At 41.9% G+C, this 23,755-nt stretch overlaps 1 protein-coding gene across 2 annotated transcripts in view; it reads right to left on the minus strand.

Moving 5' to 3' along the window:
* LOC139344548 (vacuole membrane protein 1-like) overlaps nucleotides 1-23,755 on the minus strand; it is a 58,723-nt gene that overhangs the window by 18,220 nt on the left and 16,748 nt on the right. For both annotated transcript variants that reach the window (XM_070982830.1, XM_070982831.1), the window contains 5 exons: nucleotides 19,261-19,503; nucleotides 15,350-15,481; nucleotides 5,998-6,078; nucleotides 5,499-5,615; nucleotides 1,742-1,803 (listed from right to left, as the gene is read on the minus strand). In XM_070982830.1, coding sequence (XP_070838931.1) covers nucleotides 1,742-1,803; nucleotides 5,499-5,615; nucleotides 5,998-6,078; nucleotides 15,350-15,481; nucleotides 19,261-19,503 — 635 coding nt within the window. The remainder of the gene's footprint in view (nucleotides 1-1,741; nucleotides 1,804-5,498; nucleotides 5,616-5,997; nucleotides 6,079-15,349; nucleotides 15,482-19,260; nucleotides 19,504-23,755) is intronic.

Raw genomic sequence — 23,755 nt, forward strand, 5'->3', positions numbered from 1 at the left:
GGGGAAGGTGGGAAGGCCTCAGTGAGGAAGGAAGCTGACAGTTGACAAGTTGTAATGAGGGAAACTTCCTTTCGAGAAGAAGCGGGTCATGAGTCAGACTGAAACCTGTCAATAACCAATGATCTGCCACCTTGAGTCTGCAGCTCAATGAACAGTGACTGCCAGAGGTGACATGTCTTTCACAACCCAGCACACACACACACACACACACACACACACACACACACACACACACACACACACACACACACACACACACACACACACACACACACAATTTTTCAATTTTTCAATTTCTTGTAAAGCTTGTGTGATCTAGGCTTCATTGATCACACCTCAATTGCAACTTATCTTATTTCGTGGCATTAAAACAGGATACAAGTGCTGTTTATAAAAACACATACGCAGAGAAAAGAGCAGCAACACCTTATTCAGAAGCCGTCTCTCACCAAAGTCTTCCAAATTACATTTCAGAAAGCTAATGTGCAAAAAGACAACATGGAAAGGAAGAGAGCTGATGCAATCTCATCGCATTATTTCAGCAAGTGTGTGTGTGTGTGTGAGTGAGAGACCGGGAGTGCACGAACGAATTAATGTGTATGTGTCTGTGTGTGTAATAAATGGCACTCCCACCAGCAGGTGTGTTGAGGGCAGTTTCCAGCTGCAGTCCCTGGCATCTCTACAAGGACACTCATCATGGCACCCATCAGCACACACACCCAGCACCAAGTCTAATTCAACTTCTTTTATGATTAGCCTGTATTTGAAAGATGCAAAGAGGGTGTGTGTGTATGTGTATGTGTGTGTGTGTGTATGTGTATGTGTGAGATTTTTATTACATATAGTTTTGGATATTTTATCTAAAAGTTTGACTGGTTTTACGTCTTCAAATCCAGACTGTGTTTGATGGCTTTATGGTAAAACCAGTCTATTAATCCTACAAAATAACAATGGCGTTGGTATAGTCAACACTACACTGAGGCTGCTTCCAGCTGGGCAAACACAAAAACTGACATATACGTTTCCTTTGTGAAATCTCTCTCAGGGGAAAATCAAATTTGATTTTTTTTTTCCTCCCAAGACTTTCCAGGCACATCCTGCCTGAGAGGTCTGACACCTGAAGGGCCTTATTTTATCAAAATGAGAAGAGGGTCACGGTGAGCCATCTTTAGACACTCTCAAGCCACCCCCTCTGTTGGCTTGAGCTCCCTATGAGATCAGGTAGGTAACAACCGATTGGTTAAAAGGGCAACAACAGTGCATCATGAGAGATAAAGCAGAAAGGAGGTTTCTATGATAGACAAGAGTTCATCCCGTCCTGTGAAGCAGCCAGAACATGTTCATGCCCATAGTCATTCAGTGGAAAAATCCAAGCCATTAATCACCATGTAGACTATTACAGCAGAGCAAGGAGCCAAAAGGGGAACAAAATGTGACAAAACCTCTGTTTCAAGGTCTGTACAAAGCATTTCAAGCACGGTACAGCAACAAGTCATCTTCTGAAAGAACATATTCAAAGCCACCTCTGACACTGCGTGACCTTCATCACAGTCACAGAGAGGAGGAGGCAGCTTTCACACAAGGAGACATGAATTACCTGAATGCCACATGACCATCCAAAAGGTCCCTCAACTGTCAAGTTCTGCATTAACTCTTGGTGTGTGTGATAGCTGCACACCCCACAGGGTACTTTTTTGGTGAGCAAATACACGCACACACACACTCATTGAGGCTTACTCACCCGATGAGGGAGACCATCTGCTCCACGATGTGCCTGCTGAAGGTGACGATCACAAACAGTTTCTGTATGACAAAGAAAGACACAGAAAGAGCGAGTCAGTTACTGAACCATGAGGTCACTGCTGGGGTTCAGAACAAGGCAGTATGTGCATCATAGTTTGATCAGTAATTCCTAACTCCCCCACACACACACCCTACCCATTATGCCTGAGCCCATGCCTTGCACCACCAAGGCGGTTTGTTCTAAAAGCAGCTTTTGTCATGGAGGGCAAGAAATAAAAGGCCTGGGCTCTATGACACATAACTGACACAGTACACTAGGTCAGCACATCACACCGGCTGTCAGTGTGTGTGTGTGTGTGTGTGTGTGTGTGTGTGTGTGTATAAAAGGATGGATGGATAGAGGAGTGCAGGAATCAAAGGAGATGTGTCATTGCTTCAGAGGGGGTCTGGAGGCCGGTTCCTGTCCGGACTGATTCCTGTTAGTCACCGGGCCAGAATGGACAGACAGGCCACTGCTTGCCACTGTGGCTCATATCAGCCCTGCGTTCACCTGCAGGGGGGCAGCAACATGCGTGCTAATAATTGACCGGATATCTCAAAGTCCTTCACTTGCCCTCTGAGTTGTTGTAGGCTACTGTATTCTTATAAACAAAACATGCGTTGTGACCACTAAAAATGTGGTTTGATCCAGTAACATCTAGGATGCCTTCAACATGACATTAGAAAGGCTTAACCCAACAGAGCTTCTGGCAGGTCCATCATTACAAACTCATGTTGTGCAAAAGAGGATTGTTCAAACCCGCAGAACCTTATTTTAAATCCTCGTCCAGATCCCAAGGTTTTCAAAGATACTAAATATATACTGCCGAATTACAGGGAAAAGTGTACAAAATGATACACGAGACATCTAGAATTTTCCATTTTATGTAATGACGGAGCCATAAAAATGTCATCTTGGGTTTGAATATTTCACTCAATATAAATGTGTAGCTTCAATTAGAAGAATATTTAGTGTAATGTGAAACTGTCTTATCTAACGCAGGCCACCAGCGGTCAAAGGCCTCGTGTTATTTAGTTTTTGTTCTTGGATTTGTAATTAGGTGAGCCTCATGATAAGCAGATTATAATTGGTACTGATCAAATGAAATGAAACACTACTTCCTGACATACAGATCATGGCAATAGTGGAGCCTGTTGAGTAAGGTAATTACACTAGGTTGATGTTTTCAAGAACAAATGCTGCACACGGAGGATTTTTGCAACCATCAATAACTTCAAGACTGTTTAAAACAACAAAAGTGTGGACTACAAACCATCCATTGGACTATAAACTAAGACTACAGGAGACAAACAGAGTAAGATAAATGACATTTTAAGTGAAGAAAAATAAAAGTGACAGCTGCATCGCTTTCATGTGATTCCACTGAAGACAGCGCTGCATCAGGATGCCTCTATGACAAACTTAATTTCACGTGAGAGCGCTCTTTGATCAGTGCTTAGCTGCAGTGTTCACTGCACGGCTATGTAACATGTCATCCAGGCCATACATGCATTGTCATTTGGTTGTCTTTAAATTTGTGTGCGTGTTAAGCCTCAGGACCTCAGTGCAGGCCAGACAGAATGAACGGACGACCTGCAGTCAAAATGCTGGCAAAGTCACAGAAATAACAAGACTTAGACTTGACATCTACAACAGTAAAAAAAAGACTGACATTTGCTGTTGTGCTAGTCCTCTGCCTCGCAGAAAATAAACATGAGACGGTACAGTGAGTAAATCCCTCACCGCAACTTCAGTCAGTTACGGAGTAATGCACTTGAATAGGGATTTTGTACTCCCACATCTCCTCAAAAGACACTGATGTATCATCCAACACAAAGCAAAGAGGAACGGACAGCAAGATGGCTGACACAAGAAAGCTGACTAAGATGCCTTAAATGTGTCTGCTCGGAAACTGACGGTGACATAGTCTTGACTCGCTGATTTCAGTCAGCTGTTAATGCTGATAAGAGCTGCGCACATCCCAGTCATAACAAATTTGTCTCTCACACACAAACACACACACACACACACACACACAGTAACAAGGAGGACACATTACACCAGCTCTCAGTAGAACAGGAACATTCATTAACAAGAAGATGAACTGGGTGAATTGACAGTAATGTGGAAGTGAGAGCATCTGGCTTTAAATGTTGTGTTTTTGTGATAATTTAAAGTCAAAAGGGGACAGAGTAACAATTCTCTCATTTCACTTTTGCTCCATAAAAATCTCCATCTTCTGCCAAACCAACTCTGCTGTTCTCTGCAAAACCACCTATCTCAACACGTGTATTTCCATGACATCAGCCGTCATCCTCCAGAGAGCTCCTGCGTCACAAAGGTGTTAACCGCTCAGCAGTGGACATTCACACACAAGGCTCAATGAGCATAAAAGACAGAAGCAAGGCAGAATAAAAAAGCCTCTCCTTGGAGAATGCTAGGAACACACCTGAAGCACAGGTACAAACCCAGATCAAAAACATGCTTTGAAGCACACACACACACACACACACACACACACACACACACACACACACACACACACACACACACACATATGCACACCCACACACCACAAGCCTCAAAATCCCCTTTTGTTCCCTCTTGGCCCATGAGGGAGCGCGTCACCTGCTTTCCAGTGAGCTTTCTTCTAATGCTTCCTGTTTTCTGCTGAAACTACTAAATCATTTGCATTAGAAGCACAACCTCAGCTTGAGGAAAATTCAACCAAGCAGCTACAGGAGAGATTGGGGCCCCCAGACATGCCGGAGAACCGGGTGAAGTCTTTCTTTCCGTGAGACGGGGATGGACACACCTCTGTCAGCGGAGGCCCCTGGGACCCCTGGGTGTAATCTGGTACTGTGTGTGTGATTGTGCCTGCCATGCATGCAAACCCCCCCTCCCTTCCTCAAACTTCACCCCCCCCCGTCTCTCTTTCTCCATCACCTCCCACAGACAATGTTTATCTGCTTTAGCTGGCGCTCACTAGGTTCACCCCCACCTTTTTTCTCAGTTTGGTGCAGGACAATGCTTTCTGCGTATGATAAGGAATGAGGCCGAGTGAAAAGAAAACGCTTTGCTTTTAACCCTTCCTCTCTGTGTCACACTGAGCAAATTCCAGCATTTGCTTCGACAACAGAAAGTCGAGCCCCTGGCAGTAATCGCAGACATACTGCAAATTCCTGGACGCAAATTGAGGATTTTCTGGGATTAGACGACACATTTGTGATGCCAAGTCTCCAAACAGCACTTTCTTCTTATGGGGTTAAGCTGTGTCTTTTATTTTCCTTTAAGTTCTCAATGTGCTGCAGTCTGACTGGTCTACTGTGCAATGTACTGGAGGTGCTGCAGCTGCAATCACAAAATGGTTGACTCCCCCTACGCTGGCTGCACAAAATGGCCTCCTTACTACCAGCCGAGTACAGTGCAGAGATGCTGTGCATGAGTGTGATTCATTATTTAAAACCTTTCTCTGTCTGAACAAAATTAAAGACGTACGCACGTCTCAAACTTTGGCACACACAACTTTTGTTGCTTTGTAGAATGAAAAGAGAAGAGATAAAAGAACAGTCCTGCACATCCAGTGCTGTGAAAGTGCTTTACTGCTCCAAGTCTCAACTGTATTTCTAAGAAATACAGATTTTTTATTTTATTTTTTTAATTCAGCCGTGACTTTATTTACATTGATGTATATTACTGAACTGCAGCAGCTCACCTGAATGTGCATTTTGATGACTGCCTTCCCAATGAGTGTTGCACCAAAAAAAGTCCAGAAGGGGACCAAAAAATGTCCACATGTTATTCCTGCCAGGTCAAACAAGGGATTTGGAATCTAGGGGAAAACAATACAGACAGTTAATGTTGATATTGTGTAAATTCACCTGAAGCAATACAAAGCAAATCATATAGAAAGACATGAAACAATGCAGCACGACACTGAAATTCATGTCATATCTTTTCTTTTGCAAACAGGGACACCTACACAAGGTCTCTAATAATGCCAGGAGAATATGTGACACTTGAACGTTCTGTAAAATGAACTTTCTCTTCACATGTTGAACAATTCAGAACTGCCATGTCCTTAGAAGGATGCATCAGTGTCAATACAGCATCAATGTGAAGGAGACAGAATGATTTAAACTGATGAACCTCATTGTGAGGGTGAAGAATATTTCAATTAAAAAAAAATAGGTAAAAAGTGTGCTTTGACTTACAGACGCACAGGCTAAAATCCCAAAGAATCCCACCCGCTGGATGAGTTTCTGCACCGCCACTTTGGCTCGGGTGGCAAAGTCCTGCAAAAGAGCAGAAGTAGGAAAAAAGTGTGTTTAATGTTTCACTAGAGACTTGCTGATGTTTATCTGATAATGATCCCGCACTGGAAGTACGCTGTATATGTGCACATATATACAGCATAGACATCACTTTGATCATAAGAGATCTCAAACCTACTTCACAGATTTTTACTAGATGACAAACTGCAAAAAAACAAAAATGTATTCTTATAATTTTATCCAAGTTTCCATCAGATACAGATCTGTGTCTTTATAAATACTGGATTATGTCTGATGGATTCAAACGGTGATTATGAATGATTTATATTTCACAAGATTAATTATTCCCAAATCATTTCTGGCATATTTCACATTTATATGTAAATTGTTTTTGGATCCAAATCATTAATTGGATTACTGAAACTTTTATTAAGGGCGAATTAGAGCTTTTTGCAGTGTTTTTCTAAGGATTTATGTGGAAGGGGGAATAACACAAAGGTGTGTGAAATAAATGTGTGTAACCAGCTGCAGTCTTGTTTTTGAAGTGGTTTTTTATGAATGCTTTGAAAGCCATTCAAATGTCACATCAAAATAAATGAAGAATTTAGGATAACATCTTAATTTTGAATTACAATCTTATAATCAAAGACCTGCTTTTAGGATTTCTCCGTCATCTCTGAATGTTAATGCTTCAGCTTATTTAGGCCACAAATTACTGTCTGTGTATTGACATTAAACCTCTCCATTTTACATCTAAAAACATCCTGCTGTTCACATGGAACGAAAAATGAGTGAAAAACTAGTTTTTATAATCTCTGCTTGTTTTTAAATAAATTCAAAGAGGCAGCAGCAGCAACAGGAGGATTTTCAACTGCCTGTAAATGTGCCCTCAACAAAAAAGTTTTCAGAAATTATTGAGCAAGGTAGCAACTGACAAATCAAATAGTTAGACACTCACAAATTACTGTGAAATATTTGAAAATGCATAATATTTAACTGGAGTAAACATCAGCGTGATTTTTCACTTACCAAATCTTAGAATTGTGTCTCTAAACGCTGCCACGCTCGGGAGTTTAATTTTAAATGGCAAAAATCTCTAAAACCTAATATTTTTACATGTACTTTTCTAAATATTTGCACTGTTGTAATTCCACTTTATCCTCATTTACCAAAGTGAAAGCAAACAGTGTGAGTGATGAGGGACTCTCAGTGGAGAAAAGTTGCCTGCCTGTGTATGTTTATCAAAAAAAAAAGAGAGATCTCATCTAATAATAAACAACTTCTTGGAGGAAAAATACATTTAGTGACATTTTTGAATGAAAAAACTGGGATTGACAATTAAATGAAGTCCTATTCTACATTCATGACCACGCTGCCAACACAAGTATCTTCAAGTTCAGAGCTAAAATGCAGTGATTCACCTGCCACATGCTCTCAAATAATTACAAGGCTCCTCTCTAAACATGCTTTTTGATTCTGGGAGAATGATAAACTGGTTTTAGCTTGTCTGCATCTTACCTCTAGTGCCAGTTATTAATTCCATTGTCACTGGGAATGTGAGAACAAGGCAGCAGACTTTGGCCATTGCAGTGACTCACAAATTCTTAGTTTTTCAGCTGGTCTTGCCCTATCCCTCCTGACAGCTCCACAAAAGCCTCTTTTCAAAGCAGTGACACAGATTTTTCCTCAATATACCTTTTCTGGGAAGAGGAGCCTTAATCTGTTTGGATTTTACGTAAACTGGTTCTGGGAACACAGGGGGAATGCAAAGGAACCCCCACATCCAGGACCTTTTGTATTTCTGGATGACTCAATCAATATCTAGGTAATTTATCAAATGTTTACTTCCACAGCATGCTAGACTTATCAAGTGCTTAACTAAAATTGTTTGTTTTTGCACAGAAATTGTTTGACTCTGAGTGGAAATCAAAACTCTTAATAACAATAAAATACACTGAGGGTGCTGCATTTCCAAAATATTTGATGCAAGCTTTTTTATGTTGTAGGCCTTAATATGTTAATAATTTGATCTGTAGGATTTTACAGCCTAAAACTGTAGAACGGCTTTCATTCTTTGTTATTATTTCTGCATTTGTCTGAGCTTATCTCGAAGATGTTACACTTTTATTTTGAAAAACAATAAGATTATTCTTTCTTTGTAAAGTTAATGTAATAAATGCAGTAATACTGTCTCTTCTTTAAGCACTGTGAAGTTCTCAATAATTATACATTATATATATATTATATTATGTCAGACTGGATGAAGCTTTTCTTTTACACAATCAGTGTCTCTTTGGTATCTAAATAAATATTTAACACAATGAATGTATGCTTAATTTATCCCTTCACAGAATTGTGCTCCGAAATAATACCTTTCAACACTTTGAATCTGTGTCTGCTTCTGTAACAAATCAAATGTAAATATTATTGTTTGCACTGGCTATATGAATTTCTGGAGATGTTTTGTATTAAAAGCATCCTTTTGTGCCTTCAGATTTAACTTCACACTCACATTTGTGAACAGAATTGTAATTAATGTAAAAAAAAAAAAAAAAACACCCCCCCACAATAATGAATGAATAACTGCAAATACAGTTCTTAATAATAAACATATGAAGACGTTTGTTTAAAAGTGAGAAATCCTCCATGTAAAGAAAACACACTCACTGACACTGCCTGTTGGTATTAAAGCTAACATTCACCTCAAGACATTTATTTTATTATCCCCAAACCAAATCATTTGTGCTTTCATAACATTTCCTGATGTTTTTCATGTAGCAAATTTCAAAAAATGCATCTATTGCATTTTAGAATGAAATCATCAAATAGTTAGTGGTTTGTCTAAATATCATGAATGAATGTTTACTGTATGTGAAATAGATTATCCCACTGAAAACAGATTTTTTCACCGAAACCAATTATCAACTGAAAAGGGAACAAAAGAAAAAATGAATTTGTTTCATATGAACATGAAGAAAAATTTGTTTTCTTCTAAAAAGTAAGGCCTCTGTTTCTAAAACATCATATTAATTCAAAAAATAAGGCACAGGAGGGGGGGCTGGCAATACATGATCATACCTAATATGGTCAACAAAACCAGTACAGTGCTGATGACATTCTTTACAGGGTGCAACCAAGCAGACAGGAAATTTGAGAGACATGGGAGGTCGCCTAATAAGGTGGTGGTGGGGGGAGCGAAGGGACACAGAACCTGATTGGTCCACGATTTGAATTTCTGCCTCCACCGATGTCCAATCATGAAGGTTTCTCCTTGGACTATCCTGTAGTTTTAATTCTAGCCTGTCCCCATGTGTGCACACGTGTGTGTGTGTGGGGGTGTGCATGTGTGTGTGGACGTGCATGTGTGTGTGAGCTGCTCAGCTGGTGGGAGACAGGGAGGGAAGGAATGTGTATGGTTGGTTTACAGCTGAACCGCTGAGGACTGTGCCTGGCCCAGGGACACCTGACAACTGCCGGTGTTGCAGCGCAGACACAATCCTGCAGAACCAATCAATGCCACGGTCATGGCCTGCGAATCCCATTCATTTTCTGACATCATGACACGTGCATTGTTTACATTACGTGCCGTAGTTTAGCTTTTGGCTCATGGAGTGATGGTGAGCATGAAAATATCACAGCAGTGCAAACAAAGGGTCCCTGAGGAGGTGAGGGGAGGGTGTAAAAGGGTGTGTGTAAGTGTGTGTGCGAACTCGTGACACTGTGATTTACTATAGTTGAACTATGTACTTGGACTCTCTCTATTCTGCATTTCTGGACCAAGGAAGTATCTATCTTAGATGGCTGGGGTTCAGACATCCAGACTCTGTTGTTGGCGGCTTATGGAAAATCACCATCTTTGCCAGGCAGCTTGCCAAAGGCTGCCTGCCACCCCCCCTCCTCCACCCCCACCACCGCCGGCCTGCAGGGCTGGGCTTAGCAGCAATTACATTTGGTAAGATCTTGTCAAGGGGGCAGCGTCATTAAAACCATGGAGGTTTTGGTTCCAGGTTTTGCCGCTCAGCACAGATGCTTTACTCAGCAGTCTGCACCATCACCCCACATGGAGACAACCCCAGCGGGGAACAATACTCATGTCTGATCTGTTGTTTATTGGTTTGGAGGTTTTCCTCCCATATACCTCTGACAGTCAGATCAGCCAATTCCTCATTTGAATGCGCAAAACACAAGCGCTCCACAGAAACCACTTATTACCATTTTTGTCTCTTTACTACTTGTTGCCACCATGCGTTTCATGAACATATGCTACTTTTGTGTAAAAACTATTCAACTTGGTAGAAAATACATAGCTTTTTAAATAAAATGTATGTTAGAAAAACATAAGTAACGCACCATATCTGTTTTATTTTAATCACAGTAAACATACCTTATATTAATTCATGTAATCAATGATTCATAGAAGGGTGTTTGTCACAAAGTTAGCATTAATGTAATGATGTGACCAGCATGATTGTTTGAAAAAATTTGATTAAATTCTTATTAGGCACATGGCAAAAAAAATAACTCAGTCTGCAAGTACAGAAGCATGTCCTGTACCAAAATGTGTGAGAGCGAAGCACAGTGAGCTCTTCATTTAACACGATAGTTTGAATGTCTGCAGCTACGGTTGCCAGGTGATGACAGTTATGACAAAAATCGAAAAGGGAAAAACCAGTGAGGAGAACTTGATATAGTAAGCCCACAGCATTAAGAGGAAAAATGACAGTCCTTTATCTTGATATACAATAAATGTCCATGGGATCTGTTTCACCAGTGACTTTTAATCTGAAATGCATTGTTGTACGATGTGACATCTGTTTATTTTGGAACAGCTGAAAAGTTGCTCAGAGGGTTCTCTGACAAAAAAAGAGGGCTTTCTATTGTAAAAAAGTTGGCATGGCAAACACTTTGTTTTCAGTAGTCTTTGGTTGTGCTGATGGGGTACAGAGTTCAAACATAGACAAAAAGCAGGCAGCGACAAGGCACTCTGCTCCATGTGGAAAATTAAAGTGTCAGACAAGGAAAAATCTATGCATAGCCTATACACAAGTCAACACCCACGCACATTTTTTTCTCTCCCTCTCTCTGTTTTCTTTTTTTTTCTCAATGAAAGTCTTTCACATAGAAGACACATCTCCGGAGCAGTCATGAGCCCCCCGACATGATGACGGCTAAAGTTCATCTCATTAACTCCTGACAGGCCCGCGCCTGCTCTCTCTGGCACAGGAAGTGGAGTGATTAAGGATTCCTGACGCAACAGAAGCTACAGTCCCCTTTCAAGAAAAAAGAAAAAAGAAGAGCTACGCAATCAAATCTATCTGGACACACATTCATTCACACACACACACACGCACACATACACACACACAAAAATGCACCCCTGAGTCCACGTTGACAAATTCTTTAACAAGCTGTGGTTAAAGGGAAGCTGGTTTTACTCTGACTCACCCCCCTCCTTTCAAACAGTTTACTGGAAATAAAGAGGGAGGAGGAGGGAGGGGGCACTTTCAGAGAAGTCACGTGACGGGGCCGGGCAAACCACAGCACAGAGAGCCTTTGAGTGCAGTAGGCCAGGGGGGAAGGCAGGCATACGCCCAGCGCAGATGGCCCTGATTTGAGTTACAGGAGATACGATCCTGGGAGTTGGCAATCAAGAATTCACAGCCTGTTAACCCCTTCCGTGCCGGATGGAAAAAAAAACAAAAAAAACAAAACAAAACACACACACAAAAAACACACGCAAGCCAAGAAATAACTTGATTATCAAGTTACAAGCAATCATGGACTCGATCCATGTACAATCCTCCGAGACTCTCAGTGTGGATACGGAGGATTCCTCTCCAGCACACGAGTGCTCTTGTACTGAGCTAAAGATTTAAGAGGGGAAAAAAAGCTGATGTTCATGACATCAGCGTCTGGAGCCGTTAGAAAAGGCATGACTTCATTATTCTTGAATAGCTCTGTTGAATGAATGAAAAAAAAAAAAGAAAGAAAAACCCAGAGTGCTGTGCTGCTGTGTATCACGTGCACTTGTGGCAGGAAGTTGGCACGTGCAGGCTGAGAGAAATACCACTGGGTTTAAGTCAAACTGCTGGCACCTACAAACCTCTGTGACTAGAGCGAAGGGGACAAAGTCAGCATCCTAATCCAGCTCTGCTGCCACAGGGTGGAGAGTGTGTGTGGGAGAGTCTGAGCGTGTGTGTTTGTATGTGTGTGTGCATGCGTGCGGCTGTGTTGAGGAGGTCGGGTTGAAGGAGTGTCACATCCTTGAGGACAAAAGTTAACCACTTCCTGTTAAGTGATCGATCCAATGACACTGAAGTTTTTCCAGTCCGGAGGAGGCTGTTTCCACTTTGACCAACTACAATTGATTGTCAGCTTTCAATCAATAATTCTGACTCAAATCCAAAGCAGATTATGCCTCCATGTCCACCTTAAAAGGTGGAAAAAGGGTAAAAGGTGGAAAAGTGAAAATCAGAGAGGTGTTGCAGGATCTCCTCGAGCGAAAGAGGGAACCCTGAGAACATCCGAGCAATGGTAAAAGCCCTGGCGAGAAAAAAAACGTTTCCGTATGTGGCAGGTCCTCGCTGGTGCTAGCAACCTGCCTCCAGATGCTGTCCAATCACATAAGCATTCATTACATATATACACACGGCTGCCAGATATCATCAGAGAGCGTGAGACAGAGCAATGCACAGTGGGAGACAAAGTGCGTGAGAAAGAATAAGAGCATTGGAAGAGAGAGACAGAAAAAGAAACGATGTCAGAGAGAGAGCAGGACTCAGGCTGGATACTGAGACAGCAGCATGCAGCGTCACTTCTAATCTGCCCTCGTACGGATGCGAGACAAACAGGCGATGCTCCTCCTGCGTCACTGCGTTTGTTTGGGAAAAGACACACAGGAGCTCTTCAATGCTGATCATCATTTAGACAAAATCTCCTCTTCGCTTCGCCGTCCGTTTGTCTCACTCTTCCACTGTCTCTCTCCTTTCTCACAGTTTCGGTGGGAAGCGCCACTTTATCAGTAAGTGATGTCAGAGCTCCACTCTCACACATGTGGTCTGAACGCTAGGGCTGCTGTTGGTGCCAACCTAGCCAGCTGTCCGCAGCATTAGTAAGAGTGGACCTTACAGCAGGTGCTGCACCGCTGCGTCTTGTTATCCAGCAGCAAGGATCCTTCTCGCCACATTTTTTTGTGACTTCCTTGAATCTGTTTCAGTATCAGTGTCTCAAAGGGTCTCTTCTCTGCTGGGAGTAAGTTGAACTATGCTGATAGTGAGAAGTGGGAAAAGTGGTTGACGCGGTATTTTCCTTCCACAGAAAACGCTCAAATTACACACATACAGCAAATCCCATTTACGAGAACTGAGTGCTCACATGCCTTTATTTTGAAATATTATTCAAATGATTTATTTTAAGATCATTTTGTATACTTATACTTACTTACACTCATCGTATTAAGGGATGCTTAACATGCTGTTTCAGCCAATGTCTATCCAGTTCAATTTTAAAAGATTCGGGATAGCCAGTGTGTGTTAATGACAACGGATCACCGACTACAACTTGAGGGACATGACAGTTTTGTGAGCATGTGACCCAGCCACAGGAAAAATACCTGCCTCGCCATCGGTAACGGAGCGGTGGCCAGAAATGCAATGTAACTCAAAGTTAAAAGAAAGTAGTGTGATAAGGATTCTCTGCCACAAGAAATGAATGCAGTAATTAATTGATAATATGATGAACACAGGCTGATGTGGGGGAGAAGAGAGGGAAAGAACAAAGAGACTGTTAAGTACTGATTGCGTAACTATCTCCACTGAGAGATAAAAACGGAGAAAATAAAACTCATTAAGTACTTCTTATGCATTCTCATATTTGGATAAGACAAAGTAAAATGAATGAATGAATTAGTTAATTAATCCATATTTTCTGGCGACCCCATATTGATATGGATGAAGTGATTTCCCCTTTTTAAGATAATATCTTGCTTTTAGAAACTCTGACAGTCAAAACAACACTGGAAACAAGTGAAATTCTGCTGGTAAATGTTTCCACTTATTCAAAACAAACGGCTAGAATTTTTTTCCATTGCTTTTGACATTTTTTCATGAAACAGGATGTTGCGGCAAAATGGAATGATTCAAAGACGATGATTTAGATGATTTGACATGAATAAAAAAGGGACTTGGGCTGTTCCTGTAATTGTTGAAATTTGAATCAAACATTAAAATACTCTGCCCTTCACTCAGGTTATCAACAATATATATTTGTTTTACACCTTAGAGAAAAAAGACTATGGTGGCATTTTAAAATAAACACAATAATGATTTTTGTGACATTTTGCCATATGAAGACAGATAGAGGAACAACACATCCAGGGGATTTTCAATGTATGGCACTAGATCAGATTGTTAGAAGTAACTTTTTTCCCTTGTTTCTCATTTCTAATACAGAAACATGGCCTAATATATACGACAGTCTGGTACTGTCTGCTACAACAGATTTGTAAAGACAAGAGTAAGTGACTCTGTTGTTCAGTTCAAATCCATTTATGGATGCTGTTGTACTGCACTTGACCTGTCTGACTGTCTGACCCACACTGCTGGAGAGTGAAAAACATTCCTGAGGATGAAGACTGTGTCAGGACAGACAGGTCTGATGAAAAACCCTTACAAAACCACACGTATGTTTCCCCTCATTCCTCCTCCTCCATTCATAATCATAAGAGGGTGGAAAATAAATATTTACAATGAGCTGTTAGGCATTGTTGAAACATTTGCAGGGTTGTTTGATATGAGAACATTTTTTTATAGGGAATTTCAAAATAAAGGGGCCGGAAATGGAGGGAACGTTTTACTCGACTGCATCATTGCTGTTCTCTTAGTCATAATGTTGTGAAAGCACTTGATTCCCACTGTACCGTTGAGACTCTGAGGTGGGGCTTGGTCAGTGGTCAACACACACCCACACACACACACTTGCACATGCACGCACAGACACATGCATGCAGGCACACACACAGATCAGGGAGATTGCTATGGCTGATTTGAAAAAAATACCAGAATTATGAAAAATCAACACCAAAAGCAGAATTATTAGAAATGGCAGAAGTGCAACAGAGTGATAAAGAACAAGCATGCAAGTGCAAACAGCAGGATGAAGTGAAGCAGGTAGAAGTAAAAGTTACTGCTTAACAAGATGAGCGTTGTGGGAGTTGGATGGAGGAGGAAGAGGAAGTGAGGGAGTTAGAGAACAGAGGGTCATAGGAGGCTGAAAATGATGCAGGGTGCATCACCTGAGTAGACTCGGCCTGGTCTAGCATTTCCTCAAACCTCTGGTAGTCCTCGTCCTCGGGGTTGGCGCCGGACAGCCGCGCCGCCCGGGCCATGAAGTAGGGAGGAAGCTCTCCTATCGCTGTACCTGCACCCTGCTCACACAGAAATACAGACACACATACAGAGAGCTAATTACTGCTGCTCAGCTGTTCATGTTTATAGTACTCCCTGACTTGATGTTGTTCCATATATTGTTTTGGCAACACAGGATTCTGTTCCATCATGCCGATTAATCTGAATTCAACATAGGTTTCAGACACAGAGAGAGACAGACGTTAGGAGTTTGTTTATTAAATTGTATTTAGATGCTGTGGGTGATTTTATTACTTTAAACTGTACATTTTATTGTTCATTGAGTTGAGTGAAAATGCAATATTTGTCTTAATATCATCTTAATTATTATAAGAAGCACATTGCCATGGTTCCTGGGGGGTTAATGGGGCAAAAATATCAATATCCACTACCTAAAGGAGCTTGCAAAGCTTGACGTCTGAGATTGTGTGATCAGAGCACTTAACGGGAATAAAACGGAAAGGATTTACGAGAACGAAAATCCCACAGATTATTAAATGATCATGGATACATAAAACACAGGCCCAGGGAAGGTGAAAAACCAGATGCCACCTCTAAACAGCATATCAACACACTGCACTGCTAACTGCTCTCCAATCTATTTTGGACATGTGGAATGCAGTGCTTCTGGAAAATTTAAGAAGTGCTAACAAGCCCAGAGGGTCTACAGGAACCAAGATATCGATATCTAACAGCCAAAAGGAGCTTGTAGCTATAAAGCAGTGGAGCCTGGGTGATTGAGGGGGGCTTAACAGGAAGAAAGCGGAAGTGATTTGAGGGAAATAAATCCTCAGCACTTGGTCGGTTCACCAAGTTCATACCGCCAAAACATGAGGACGGGGGGAGTGAGGGGTGAGCGGGTGAGGGCTACAGACTTAATTAACACAATGAAAACAGCCGCCAAGAAATGCAGTGTTTTTGGAGTTGCTCACAGCTCATTACTTTAATGTTTCCAGGCATAGGGGGAGAGTAGGGGTGCAGGGGGAATGAGAGAAGATGCTAAGGATACAGTTAGTATAAGTAACAATTACAGATGGCATATGGATGATTTCAAGTCCCAACACATCCCTGACATCATACACTCCACAGCAATGAAAAAACATGAAGCTCTTGAACTTTTTGAACTGAAATTCAGTTCTTTAGGTGGAACAAAGACCAAATCACAGCTTCAATCTCTCACACAGGCGACCATAACTAAGTAATCGCAGCCACATTACTTGTATATAGCTGAATGGCTGAGCCAGAAGATGATTAGTGAGTAGTTAGGCACCATGGCAGCAACAACAAGCCCAAACAATCATTCTCAGGAGGTGGGGCTATGCCAAAACCTGGCAGACTGCATCTTTAATCTGGACACCCTGTTCTCTTGTTAACACTGCAGTCTTTGATGAAATCTGCCAGTTTTTTCTCATAATGGAGACGTGCCCTAATCTCCCTGGCAGCTGCTCCATTCAAAAGCTCTGCCTCTGTTTGTGAGCGTGCATGCGCCTGTGTGTGTGTTTTTTGTAGGGGGCAGTGAAATACGTCCACCTGCACAGTGGTGGTGTTTGAAGTGGAGCACTTAAGGGAGCTGCAGTAGTGGACAGAGAGGCTTCAAGAGGGAGTAAAAAGAGACAAAGAGAAAGGAGGAAAGAGAAAGGAGAGAGGTAGTGCTAGTGGTGGTGGGGAGGGCACTGTCTCTCGTCTCATGTCACCAGTGTATCCAGAAGATGACAGACTGGCAGGAGGAGGGGGAATGCTGGCGTTGGTGCTTTGAAACCGTGGGCACAACAGGTGTTTCCAACTGTAGAGCCGACAAGCCTCAGACGAGGCCATGCCAGGCTGAGGTTAGAGGGGTGTGGTGGTGAATCCAAGGGGATTGGGTGGCGTCGCGCGCGCGCACGCACGCACGCACGCACACACACACACACACACACACACATTATCACACCTCCAAGCACGGTTCAGCTGCTGGGATGGGTGAAGTTTGGCTTACACAAAATTTGACTCCAAACTCTAAGATGGGGGTGCTTCTCATATAATGAAATGAAGCTATAGGAAGGGGTAAAAGGTGAGGATCACAGTATCACAGCATCATTTATTACAGTATAATTTTTGATATTAGCTAAATATTATTATTTACTTTAACATACTTTATATATAACATATAAATAAAGTCTATCTTATCTTATATAAAGAAAATGGTTAATGGGGGTTAGAGGATCGTGAATGAATATCACCAATAAAAGCAACTTACTGTAGTGAAAATGTGTGTGTGTGTAAGGGGTCATTATCCATTAAATCAAAACCTTAAAAGGTTTTACTACATGTGCATTGTGCATGTTTCCTATTTTGCATTCGTAAGTTTGTAGTCAGTTCAATTCAATTTGTTTAGATAGCCTCAAATCACAACAAAGTGTGTGTGAAGTTAATGTATTATAAACAGTGAGGAAGCCTGAAGGCCAATTACAATAAAGAGCAGGTTGTAGAAAGCCTGCCTGGTTCCCGTGGAGCTCCCAGTAAGGAAGAAGTTCCCCCTCACTGCCACCACAGCCCCTTCTACACAGCATAGAACAGGGAAACAGATAACAAAGAATGATAAAACGCGTGTCATATGTTACTGACCAAGTTCTCTTTTCTCAATATTCAGCAGTTCTGCCTTTCTCATGAAAAACAAAACAAAACAAAGAAACTGCAGATAACAGTGGACATAAAAAAATACTGTAGTTACAAAGAAGTCCATAAAAGAATGTGACTTCTACATCATTGTGGCACATATCTGTTCTTGTTTTTCTGTGTCCTGTATGTGCATATGACAGCAGCACTCGCAGTTTCATGGTAATTCTGACACTTCTGTGAGTCATTGATAAAGCACCAGAGGCTTGATGGTAGGCCCGCAGGTAGAAGGCTGTTCTTTGAGTCAGGCCAAGCTTTAAAAAGAACCTGACATTATAAACATTAGAATGTTATTTTTTATATATTTCTACTACAAAGCGATAAAACAGATCATAGATAGAAAATATTTCATCTTTCTCAGCAGCCACAAGGCTGGTTAGAGGTGTGAAACCACCGACAATGCATGGGGGAAATTCACGGTATGAAGCTGGGGTTTTCCAATCAAATGAGTAGTCATTGAATACATTTGCACCCACAGCGTGAATGCAAATTTGTACCATTTCTAACTTGAGCCGACTGAGCCTACTGGTGGAGGTACTGCAAAAAAAAATTATGAGTAAGTGATCAATAGCCACATGTGACAGTCATTCTAGAATTAGTGAGCAGGAGCCACAGAGTCTTTCACATGATTCGCCAAGAGATCTCAAAGATGCAAATAGTTCCTTATATTAAGATGTTGACAGAGAGACACATTTTCACTGTTCTCGTACCACAGCATGAATTGCATGCTAATCATGGTCTGATTTGTGCATTTAATTTGGAGTCCTTGGCATGTATAGTTTGACCCTGCCCCTCAAACTTTGATCATTTTTATGTTTCTAGCACTGTCTATTTAAAGGCATCTTTCGAAAACAACTGAATGCATTCAAAAATGCATGGTGGTCAATCTGAAAACAAGATGGTTTTTCTCAGCTCCCAAGAAACTGCCATTTGGAAGATATGAAGTTTTCACCTGACAGCAACAACATTTCAAAGCACACACTCTGTACATCGGTCAAAGCTGTGGTGAATGTGTAAGGTCACTGCAAACTGCGACCAAAACTGAGCCGTGACAAATGTATATAAAAGCTGAACTCTGTAGACGGTCTGCTGTGTAGCTGTTCCAGTCTACAGCATGCATTGCCAGTGTGTAACAGGGACTCACCCACATACAAGCTTCCAGGCGGACTTTGGAGATGATGGTCCAGAGAGAGATGCTTCCCTGGATGGCTACGGATCCCATCGTCCCCTCCGCTCCTGCAGCCTCCATGCCCACCTGCTCAGCATCAGAGCCTGGTGCTGGTGCTTCCTGCTGAGGACAGACTATTTGGTCTGGATAGGGTGGCTCGGGGAAATCCACTGAGCCACATTCATAGGCCGCCAAGGTTACTGATGCTATGTGTGGTCCCTGAGAAATAGGGAAACAAAGAGAGGCGGAGAGAGACAAAGATGAAGAGAAAACGAGAGAAGTAAGAAATAGAGTTGGAGTGAGTCCACCTGTTGGAAGCAGTTCTGAGTCAGAGGAAGACCCCTTCGCTATTAGCATATGGAGGAAGGGACAGCAGTGAGTCAAATACTGATTGATATCCTGAAGACGGCAATATGTAGGCCAGTTTCTAAGGCTGTGTCTCTTGTAGCTCCTAGAGCAGTAGAACTCTTCCTCTGCCTTTCACTATAAGCTTTAAGAGTCAGTTCTGCTTTCCTTTCTGTAGGAGTGAAAAATGCCATTAGGAAATGCAGAGAAACACATAGCTATGATTAAGCTGGGGCAATATGCCAAAGGCTGCTTCATGCTGTTTCAAAATATATAAGAGAATCAAAGTGCAACAGCTAAAGGGTGGCAGGTGAAAACAAGGATGGAAACAAAAACACATACAAACACACACACACACGCACGCACGCACGCACGCACGCACGCACACACACACACACACACACACACACACACACACACACAACCGAGTGTAGCCATATGCCGTATATGCGTGTTCCTAGGAAAGCAATAATAATGAGGAAAAAAGTAGCAGAAAAAGAAGCAGCTCTTCAGAAATAATTAATTCATATTGTTCCTGTATGCTATTGTTTATTCATTTGTCTCATTTAGGCCTTCAGTGAGGTGCAGGTTGGACTTCTGGTGCATGGTCAAAGTTTACTGAGGTGCAGACTTTGTGTTCTTGACTCAGCAAACCCTGAACAAGTCATGCCAGTATCCACAGCAGAGTAGAAAGACTCCTAAAGCCACACACTCAACCACAATTAAACTTAATAACATAGAAATACTAAAATGAACATATCAAGAGGTGAAATCTATTTCCAGAGAACCAGCATTGGTCAATTGAAGTGTCCTTTCTCTAATTGCACCTCTATTATCTTAAACATGAACAATTTCAGATTCTATTGTGCCCACACAAAAGAGTATAAATAATGTATCATTAAATGGTTGAATTTCATTTAACACACTGGTTTGAAGGGTAATTTCATGTAACACCTGATTTCAAGAGTAATTTAATTTGCTATTTAGGTCAAGGTAAAGGTCAAAATGAGAGTGCTGGCTTGCTGAGCAGAAAAGGGTACAAAAACTACAACAAGTCCTGTGAAAACTGTTATTCCTGCCACATGAATTCAGTTATCAAAGACTGTTGTCTGAGAGGAACAAGGAAACTATTTGTACAAATGGCCGTTGGTCATTCTACACTGACTCATTATGACAATAAGGTTGATAACATCGTCTGAGTGCACAATGTTTGATTAAGTCTTATACTGAACAGGATCCAGTCAGGAAGACAAGGCCATGTAACTTTGCATTTCCTCTGTAAGGACACATGTTACACACGGAACAATGATGGATCTGAAATGACAGAGATGATCAAACAAGTCAGTAACACTAGTGTGATCCCTGCAAATAAAGGCAAGTCCATGGAGTGGGCCGATGTAAGCGGCCCCTGTGTTCTCGGTCTATTCCATGTGTTTACACACATGCGTATGTGTGTGTAGGAAGGGTGCTCCCAGTGACGCACGGGGGCAGTTTGGCATTACGCAATGCAGCGCCAAAGCAAATCTGGCAAACCTGGGGTGGGGCTGGAACGTCCGGAGCTGTATGGGACAAGGCAGGACAGGACGTGGGAGGGTAGGACAGTGGCGTATGAGGCAACAGGAAACAGCTCTGTCTTCTCTAGGAACAGTGCACTCCCTTTAGATGACACAGCTCAGTTTCTATACACAAGGTAGTAGCAAGCAAGCACAGTCACATATTCATTGATAAACCAAACAAACAAATATCACTCCCAAGTCTTAAAGAGGAAAACATCTGATGCTCACACACTTGTCTTCTGACAAAAGCAATAGAGAAATGGGAAAATCTTAAGTGACCCAGAGGAAGAAGTCAAGAAACTCCCAGCACTGACCCAGTCAGACTGGATGCTCCAAAGCCTCACATCCTCCCCACTGACTCTCCAGTGGGATCACGCTGCCCTGACACACACAGACACACACACACATGCACGCACACGCACACTGACAGACTCCTCAAGCAGAATGTTTGTGTCCCTGAGAAAGACTATATTCCTCTTGCTCACACATTCCAACTCTATCTCAGGTAATGTGTGTTTACCAAACACACACAGACAGGCTGCCAACAGAGAGTGTTGCGTGACTCGGAGTACCTGCTCTCTCTCGCTCTCTCTGTCTAATGCTGTGTCACTGCTTCTCACCTTACACAAAAGCCCAGTCATCTCATGTTGTCCAGGTGACTCACCATTAATCTACAACCCTGCCCACAACACCCAGGTAGCGGCCGTCTGTCTCATTTTGTTTCTAACTTGGTGACACACACACAAAGTGGGACACATTTCATATTGTAGGAAGGCATAATAGACAATAAGTGGAAGAAATATTATTTTTCTCCCTGAGACAAACTATTGTTCCACCTTATACACTGTTTACTATAAACAAGGTAGTGGTGAGGGTTTACATGTCTATGCTGAAAGAACTATTCCACTTCCTAACTGTGTCTACTTTGAGATTTGCCTGATGCTGATGATGTTTGCAGCCACTAAAATACACATCAGTACTGAAAGAGGCACAAAGTTCCTCTCTCTGACCCTATGGGATCCACAATGGAGGCAACATTGCTGGCATTCCTGTGGCGACCTGCAGAAACCAACGCCTGGCCTCCAAAACGAATGGGATCCCCACTCCTGGATATGAGTACATCCACACAGACTCTGAGGAGACACACACAGTTTGGAATCTGCCTGTGTGCTATAGAGCAGAGCACATGTTAGTGAGAGCACACGGTCAAAGCACTACTGTCAAACAGTCAAAGTACGATTACCAATGTGAGATGTTCAATGAAATAGCCGCAAACATTAAACTTAAGTCAAAATTTCATTTGAATCCCTATTCAGACTGGATTTCTTTCTTTAGGGCATTTTGGAAGAACTGCCTTGATGAGAGGACTGACAACATTTTCATTTGAATTTTGTCCACTTCACAACGTGATGCAAATGTAAACGTAAATGCAACAGACTGGGGACACTGGTTCCCTTAGTGCATTTCCATATTGTCCACTTGAGAGCAAGCTATGCAAATGAAATGTCAAATGTTGTTTTCATTTTTAAGTTGTTATAAAATTGCATTTTCATTTTGTTCACTTATAATATAATAATAATTTGATTCAGTAGAATGGACTATGAACTCTCTGCCAAGGGGTTGGTGAGCTAATCAACGATCCAGATACATGGATTTTCCAAATTCATTAATATGCCCTCAACCCAATGTGGCCGCCAGTTGACTATCACTGAGGTAAACAATGCAGGAGTTAATATGTTGGATTGGACTTGCATATGCTTTATAACTTTCGCTTTTCGTTATGTTACTACAGGACACTGAAGCTAATAGGGGTTGGTGCTCCTATTAATTTTCGGAGTTAGCCCAAGCAGTTCTGTATCAGCCCTGTTACAAAATATCAAAGACGAGTCTACACAGACAGGTGTGGGGTTACATTTTCTAATTTGTAGCGATCTCTGCCGCCAATCAAATATGAGGAACCTGTGTAGTAAATTGTCCATTCACCTCTATCCTGGACAAGTGACAGGGACTGGGTTTTGAGCAGAGCAGTTGCTAAAGCACATGAACGGAAAGGAGCTTCCTCTCACTGCCACAGCAAGAACAAAGTGTGCGTCAGTGTGCCCACTAAAGGAGGATGTGAAAGCTGGTTGGCCAACAGTTGCTGCTGAGATGATCTACTGACACACACTGCCGACCACCTTCTCTGGCCCACGGGGTCAGCACCACAGACAATAGCCTTGAATTGTTAAACACTTGATATATAACACAAAACTTTGTTTGTTTGTGTGTTACACTGACAGTGATATTTGCATTAATTCAGCAGACACACACACTCATAGCTTAATAAATCAGTGTAGGCGTGATGACTTGAATTGCAATGCAGCCTGTGCAAGAAGGGGGCTTTTTTCATTTTAAATTATAACTACTGTTTCACTTTGTGCATGGAAATGATGCAGTGGAGTGAATGCGCTCAAGATAAAGTTTCATTTCGTATCACATCCACTTTCAAAAACCAATACATTCCCTTAGAAAGCAGTAGCGCACAACAGTTACACTCAAAGTGTCGGCCGTCTGTAGGCTATAAATACATT

Source organism: Chaetodon trifascialis, chromosome 16, assembly GCF_039877785.1.
Source record: "Chaetodon trifascialis isolate fChaTrf1 chromosome 16, fChaTrf1.hap1, whole genome shotgun sequence".
Taxonomy (NCBI): domain Eukaryota; kingdom Metazoa; phylum Chordata; class Actinopteri; order Chaetodontiformes; family Chaetodontidae; genus Chaetodon; species Chaetodon trifascialis.